This window comes from Octodon degus, unplaced genomic scaffold (genome assembly GCF_000260255.1).
Source record: "Octodon degus isolate 3935 unplaced genomic scaffold, OctDeg1.0 scaffold00310, whole genome shotgun sequence".
In the NCBI taxonomy this organism is placed as follows: domain Eukaryota; kingdom Metazoa; phylum Chordata; class Mammalia; order Rodentia; family Octodontidae; genus Octodon; species Octodon degus.
Genome location: NW_004524886.1, coordinates 1,121,629 through 1,129,422, shown reverse-complemented (window position 1 = coordinate 1,129,422; position 7,794 = coordinate 1,121,629). Strand labels below are relative to the sequence as shown.

General features: G+C 46.9%; 1 protein-coding gene across 1 annotated transcript in view; it reads right to left on the bottom strand.

The window, feature by feature from the left end:
* Positions 1-6,491: 6,491 nt before the first annotated feature.
* Iba57 (IBA57, iron-sulfur cluster assembly) overlaps positions 6,492-7,794 on the bottom strand; it is a 6,054-nt gene continuing 4,751 nt past the window's right edge. Inside the window, exons 5-6 of the mRNA XM_004647532.2 lie at positions 7,541-7,794; positions 6,492-7,458 (exon numbers count right to left, since the gene is read on the bottom strand). Of these exons, the coding sequence (XP_004647589.1) occupies positions 7,067-7,458; positions 7,541-7,794 (646 nt within the window). The 3' untranslated portion in view covers positions 6,492-7,066. The remainder of the gene's footprint in view (positions 7,459-7,540) is intronic.

The window sequence follows — 7,794 nt, the reverse complement described above, 5'->3', positions numbered from 1 at the left end:
CCATGGTTCAATCCCCCAGCACCACATGCCGGCCGGCCCTGGCCCCTGGTAGGCTGAGCTGGCCACACACACACACACACACACACACACACACACACAAATAAAATTTTAAAAAAATAAATAAATAAATAAAGACAGACCGCAGGTGGTGCCCCATGCCCGATTGGCAAAGGACCCCCCAGAACAACAGTAGGGGAGTTTATACCTTTGAATAGTTAGTATCATATGACACAAGGTTGCCTAGCAACTAATAGCTGACACTGACCGGGCAGGATGCTTTTCTCAAGACTGAGGTAGCTTGACTGCTTTAGGCACTGTGGCTTTGTCCTGCCCTCCCAACACCCACCAGCCTGCTGTTTAAAGGATCCCTTGGACCTGAAATCAATTTTAATTTGTCACTGAGATGAATACCACCAGCATGATCTCAAGCAGGCTGCACTTGTTTTAATGCTCTGCCTTGGTCTCTTCATAGACTCTGTTCTGACCTCCCCAGAACCCCAGCCTTGCTGCCCACTCCCACCCTCTGATGCTCAAGGTTTTAGCCATCTGTCTTGCATGCACCAAGCACATGATAAGAGAATGCATTTGGCTCAAAGTCTTAGCACGGCTCTGAGGAGGCCAGTGGGGACCTTTTAGCCAGATGTGGCCAGGAGCAGCACACGTGGGAAGCTCATCGTCCCGTCAACCACACTTCGAGTCCTGCTTCTGTCATAAGTTACAGTTAGAGCCACTGGCCAGAAGTCACTGAGGACCCAGGGCCACCTCCTGCCCCAGTGCTGCTGGCTCTCCCTGGAACCACCAAGGTTAGGACCACACACGTTCTCGTGTGGAGAAGCAGGGCCCCAGGCAGCAGGCTGCCACCTGCCAGGGTGGGAAAGCGGCTCTGCCCACGAAGACGATGGTGGTGGCCAGACTGCCCGGTCAGTCCTTCGTCAGTCTTTCAGCTTCTCACATTAGGGATACAGTACGAAGTTACACTTGCGCATCTGGTTCACTTCACTTTTGAATACGGTCACAAGTTTCAGCCATCTATTTATAGAAGTCTCCAGTGTAAGGGGCTGGGAGATGGCTCAGTAGAATAAGTACTTGCCTGGCAAGTGCAAGGGCCTGAGTTCAATCCCCGGTTCCACCAAAAACAAAGTCTCCAGTGTATCATTCTTTATTGCTTAATAGTACTCCACTGTAGAAAAAGACCACATTTTTTTTAATCATTGTTGTATGTTAGCAGTCGGTGCTGAAAGAAAAGATGAGAAGACCCACTGAATACAGCTTCAGAGGTCTCACTGAGATTAGTCTCTCTCTAAGTGAGCCCTGAGCCAGGGAAATCTTGTACATTTATTGAGGGCTAAAAACAGGCTAAGGAATGTACATAACTAATTTGGTGTAAACAATCCATTATTTACATCACTTTCTGGCATTTACCAACCCTTAAGTTTACATATCATTAGTTAGCAATATTCCAGTTAAAGAAACAAAGAACAGGGGGCCTGGCCCTAGCTCAGGCCTTTAAGTGGCTGCTTCCACAAAGCTGTCAGCCTCAGGTTGCTGGAGTTCGAACCTCACACCTCTCCCGCTGGCCAAAAGTGCCCTGAAGGCATTCGAGGAACAAAAAAAAAAAAAAAAAAAAGAAAGAAACAAAGAACAGGTGCCACCACGAATATGTTGTTCCCTGAATCCCAGCTTGCCAGGATTAACACATGATGACACATTTCCTCAGGCTTTTGTTTTTAGGCTCTGTTTCTTGTTTTCTAGGGACAATAATCTTCCAGCTTATATCGCTACAATTCCCCATTTTTATTTTTCTGTTAATCCCCCCCCCCCCAGGGAACTGGGGATTGAACTCAGGCCCTCGTGCTTATCAGGCAAGCGCTTCTTCTACTGAGCTATCTCCCCAGCCCCTGTTAAATTTTTATGAAGCATCATCGCAAGGACTGTAGATAGTTGATTCATGGCTTGTTGGTGGGCTTGTCCTCATCGCTGGCTAGGCAAGGTGTATGAACAATACAGAGACAAGGTAGACAGGTTATCATTACACTTTCACTAAGCCATGGAACAGCAAGAAAAGGATTGTTTTCAGCACCATTAGAGATGCCTTGTAGCAGATCAGTGCCAGATAATTCTGACAGTTGTCTTGCGAAAGTATTATCAATATGTTGCTGAAGAGATAGGATCTGAGGTAATATTATGGGGCCAGGGAGATGGCTCAGTAGAATAAGCGCTTCCCTGGCGAGCACAAGGGTCTGAGTTCAATCCCCGGTTCTGCCAAAAAAAAAGGAACTAAGCTTCCCAGAAATGCTGGTTTTCTTCAGAGGTAATATTACCACAATCCAATTTCTGGTTGATGGGCATTTGGGTCATTTTCAAGATCGAGCTATTAACTGTGCTACTATAAACATGGGTATATATATGCCACTGTGGCATGATGTTTCTAATTCTTCTGAGAAAATATCTAGAAGGGGAATAGCTTGGATCAATGGTACTGCCAATGCTAGTTTTTTTTTAGGAAACTGCACTGATTCCACAAAGGTTGCACTAGTCTACGCTCCCACCAACAGTGAAGGGTTTCTTTAAACCAGAGACTAGCCGTAATTTGTTACTGGTCAATTCTTGACAACAGCCATTCTTACTGGGGTGAAATGGAATCTCTGTGTTGTTCTAATTTGTATCTTTCAAATGACCAATGACATTGAATATTTTTCATATATTTATTTGCCATTTGTATTTGTATTTCTGAGAAGTGTATATTCATCTCAGTTGTCCATTTTGGATTGGGTCTCTAAATTTAGATGGGCCTAAGGATTTTTTTTTTTTTTCTTTTTGTGGAGCTGGGGATTGAAGCTGCCAGGCAAGCACTTATTCAACTGAGCTATCTCCCCAGCCCTAGGATTTTTTATTTATTTGTATTTTTTAGGGAAGGGTCTACAAGGTGTTTAGGGTCTCAATACTAGATCAGACTTCTAGTGATCCACCTGTTTACAGCCTCCCAAGAGCTGGGATTACAGGTGTGCATCACCACACCTTCTCAATTGCCATTTCAGCATACCCCAGGAGAAAGGCTGGCACAGCAGACCCGGGGAATCAAATCCCAGGCCCCTGAGCCCACTTGCAAAAGCTTTCATCTGCTGAGCTATTTGGCAAGCCCTGGATTTTTTAGTTCTTTATATGTTCTCGATAGCAATCCTTGTCTGGGGACATCCAGCAAACATTTTTCCCACATTGTGGGTTGTCTCTTCACTGTTGGTGGTTTCTCTTGCTGTGCAAAACCTTTCTAATAAGATGAGATCCCAAGGGGCTGTTCAAATAGCTCAGTAAAGTGCCTGCAAGGAGGCAAAGGGGTCAGGGGTTCAATCCCTGGGCCTGCTGTGACAGCCCTGCCCCTGGGGTGTGCCAAGATGGCAATTGAGACTGGGCATGGTGGCGCACACCTGTAACCCCAGTTCTTGGGAGGCTGTAAACAGGTGGATCACTATGAGTCCAATCTAGTAGTGAGACCCTGAACACCCTGTAGATCCTTCCCTAAAATACACACACACACACACAAGATCCCAGTTGTTCATTGTGATAGTTCCTGTGCAATTGAGGCTTTAGTTGTAGTTTTTGCCTACACCAAAGTCTTCAAGAGTTTTATTTGTTCTATCTTCCAGAATATTTAATGTTTGTTTTTATATTTTGATCTTTAATACATTGTTAGTTTAGTTCATTGTGAAAGATGTGGGTCCAACTTTAATCTTCAGCATGAGGAAAGCCAGTTTTTCCAGCACTATTTATTAAAGAGGCTATCTTTCTTCCAGAACATGTTTGGCCTCTTTGTCAAACCTAAGGTGGCTGTTTGAAGCTGTCTGCATCTTCTGATCTGTTCCATCGATCTTTGGGTCTTCCACAACCCCCTCCCCAGTGCCATGTTAGGGTTTCTTTTAATCACTAGCTTTATAATATAATTTCGTCAGGGATTGTGATGTCCCCTGCCTTGCCTTTGTTGCCCAGAATTGCCTTTGTTATTCTAGGTGTCTTCTGCTCCCACATGAATTTTAGAATTGTTTTCTCATTCTGTGAGATATGCTGTTGCGATTTTGAACAGGATTGCATTAAATCTGTGTAAGTTTTGGAAGTATGGCCATTTTCACTCACAGTTTTCCATTTTCTGATATCCTCTTCAGTCTCCTTTTTCAGAGGACTGTAGTTTTCAATGTAGAGATCTTTCACATCCTTCATCAGACTGATTTCTAGGCTTTTTTTTTTTTTTTTTGATACTATTGCTAAAGATGTTTCCCTCATTTCTTAGTGAGTTTGTTATTCCTGTACAGTAAGGTTATTGGTTTTTGAGTATTGACTTTGTATCCAGATATAAAACTAAATTTGCTTATTAAATCTTGCAGTTTTTAGTGGTTTTGGGTTTATGTAGAGCACCGTATCATCTACAAATAATTTAACTTCCTCCTTACCTATCCTTACTCATTTTCTCGTATCTAATTACTCTGGCTAGTTTGCAAGACTATGTTGAGTAAGAATGGAGACAGTGGACATCCTTGTCTTGTTCCTGATTTTACAGTGGAATCTGTTTTTGCCCATTTAGTATGATGTTGGCTATCGATTTGTCATAGTTGGCTTCTATCAGATAGAGATAAAGACCATCTGTTCCAACTTTTTGTAGGGTTTTTATTATGAAGGGGTGCTGGACTTTGTCAAAAGCTTTTCTGCATCTATTGGATGACCATATGATTTTTGTCCTTGGCTTTTAATATAGCACATTATTAATATGCTGGAGGATCTCTGTATCTCTGCAATGAATCCAACCTAGGCATGATCTATAATCTTTATGATTTGCTGCACTGTTTGCCAGAATTTTATTAAGGATTTTTGCATCTATGTTTATTAGCGAGATGGGCCTATGATTCCTTTTTTAATTGTAAAGAAAAAAATCTCAAAATAGGAGGGTAACAATGGTTGATACATTGCATATTGTTATCTTCAAATTAGTTACTGAGACTACAAAACACTGGCGTTTTATTGTCCAAACAGTATCAGCCCAATCTTTTCTTTTCAACGAACTAAGAGAAGTTAGTAGTATAACTATCTTATTATTTTTTCTTTTGCTTTTCCTTTTTTCCAATCCATCCTAATTTTTCTTTCTTTTTGAAGTTTATTTTACAGTATCTACTGTATGTTTTGGATCTTATTGACTCTTTCAGCTCATCACACTGGGGAGACAATATGATGGTTATACTTGGGCATCCATTTACCTATAAAGTCTCCAGTTCATCCTTCTTTATGGCTGAGTAGTATTCCATGGTAGAAAAAGACCATTCTTTTTTTTAATCCAATCCTCAGTTGATGTAAGCCACATTTTATTTCTTCAAATACATCAAATACACTGACTTTTTTTCTTTTTAGCGGAATCAAGGATTGAACTCAGGCCCTTGCACTTGCCAGGCAAGTGCTTATTCTACTGAGCCATCTACCAGGCCCCTAAACTGACTTTCTATTGTGTGCCATTTACTCTAGTATCTCCAACCTGTGAATTTGGTCTCTGTGGCTTTTGCTCATGGTATTGGAGTGTGTGGAATCCCTTTCTCCTGTGTATGACAATGCCCTGAGCTCAGAAAGATCTTTTAGCTGGGACAAGCTCCCTCCTCAGCTCTTGTGTCTTGGCCAAGCACAGCTGATGCAGAGCCCTCCCTGCCAGCCGTGCCTGCCATGCCCTCCAAACACTGTAGGCTGCCCAGCCAAGCCTGGCTCCTACCTGCCTCCAGTCTGCCTTCCACTGTGACAGGCCACTCCCCAGAGCAAACTGAAAGGCGGCAGTGAGCTGAGGGAGGGAGGGAAAAAGAAGGAATCAGGATATACTGGGATGGCAAGACAGCTCAGCAGACTAAGCACCTGCTTAGGCAAGTGTGGGGACCTAAGCTCAGTCCCCAGCACTACATGCCATGCCAACCCTGCCCCTGGGCGCACTGAGCTGGCCACCAAGACTAGGCGTGTTCACCTGTAATCCCAGCACTGGGGAGGCTGAAAATAGGAGAATCACTACGAGTCCAAGCTATGTACCAAATATATTAAACAAACAAACAAACAAAAAAGGATATGCTGTCCCTGCATGCAGATTCCTCTCAAAGGGTGTGATTGCCTTGCAACAAAAGTGCTAACAAACATAAGGACAGAACCACACATACAGGCAAGTACACCAGGCTTTTCCACCAGTCAGTGCCTCCGATACTGGGGCATGGTGAGTGGGACGGGGCTGCTTCAACCTAAGGGCACCCTGTCTTCTACCTCCCACCCCTGCCCAGGTGGCCAGCACCTCTCTGAACCCTGGCTGCTGGGGTTCACAGGGTGTCCCCAGGCCACAAGGACACCAAGGCCACAGGTGTCCAGACCTTCTTCCCAGCCTCAACAGGACAGCTTAACACCACTGACCCTGCCCTTAATGCCCTTCACCTGCTGTCCCTGCTTTGCAGGGAGACTGGCCAGAAGTGACATATGGCCTTCGGATGGGCTGTTTGTCAGCACACTTTAACAGTCACTCAGAGCTCAGGGTGGAAGCTGGGATTTCCACCAGGTAGGGGGCCTAAGGCATGCACGGTGACACCCGTACCAGCAGCAAGAGTTGGGTAGAACCCCTGCCGGCTCTGGGAGAAAGGCACAGTGGTGGGCAGGTGTCTGGGGACCTGCTATGTGGGATGGCATAGGCCCCTGGACAGAGCCCAGGACAGAGCAAGCTGCAGGGTACAGAGGGAGCTCAGAAAGGCCACACAGACTCTCCACCCGTTGGGTTAGTCCTGCTACAGGTGACCACACAGGTCCTGCCCCAAACCTTCCACCTGGGCATGACCACCATCCCCTGCCACCCCATGGGCCCAGGCCACTGCCCTCCGTGTGGGAGACAGGTCAGGACTGCCAGCTGGACACAGTGGGCTCAGCAGGCACCCAGGTGGCTTGGGCCCCTCTCTTTGTCCACTGCCACAGCCCTCCCAGGGAGAGAGTACAATGCATGATGGTGACAGCACACAGATGCCTCCCCAGGCAGCGTGCTCCCCAAGTCCCCCAATGGCACAGCAAGCCACCCAGACTACTTGGTGGCTGTGGGCCACCAGTCTGGCACAGACACAGTTATGGTCACAAGGTCACTCTCAGAGGTCTTGATATGGAGGGGCCCCTTGATTCTCTCCGTGTGCAGCAGGGCCAGCCCCAGGGTCCCTTGTCCAGCCCTGAACTTGCCGGCAGTCTGTCCCGATTCAGTCAGCACTGGGGTGCCAGGTTCGATGCCACCAGCTGGGAGGGGGCTAGCTAAGTGCACAGGGAAGAGGCGTTTTCGGATAACACCTGTGTGGTGGGTGCGCGCAGTCAGTTCTTGGCCAATGTAGCAGCCCTTTGTGAAGCTCACACCATTCATGAAGACCAGATTGGACTCCAGGGGCAGGGCCACCCCTGGAGGCAGGTCACGGACCCCCTCAGGTACACCTGTAGGAAGGACACCAGAGGTGAGGGCACCTACACAGGCACCCTGTCCTGCCCCTTCCCACTGCCCACACTGCTGCCATACCTTGCTGGTATCGGTGTGCATGGTAATCCCAGGGGTCCCCCAGCCTGGCACCAGGCACCAAGGCTGGACCTGTGTCCTGTGTGAGGAGCCGCCAGCCCATGCTCACTGTCCGGGGGTCACGGGTAAGAATGCTGGTGGCCTCTGCCCTCTCCTCCAAGGGCACTGCCTGGCCAGCCCAAGTGACAGCAGGCAGCACAGCCCACACACAGCACTCAGGCCATGGCTCCACCTGGACCTTCCGTCGGACCCGGTAC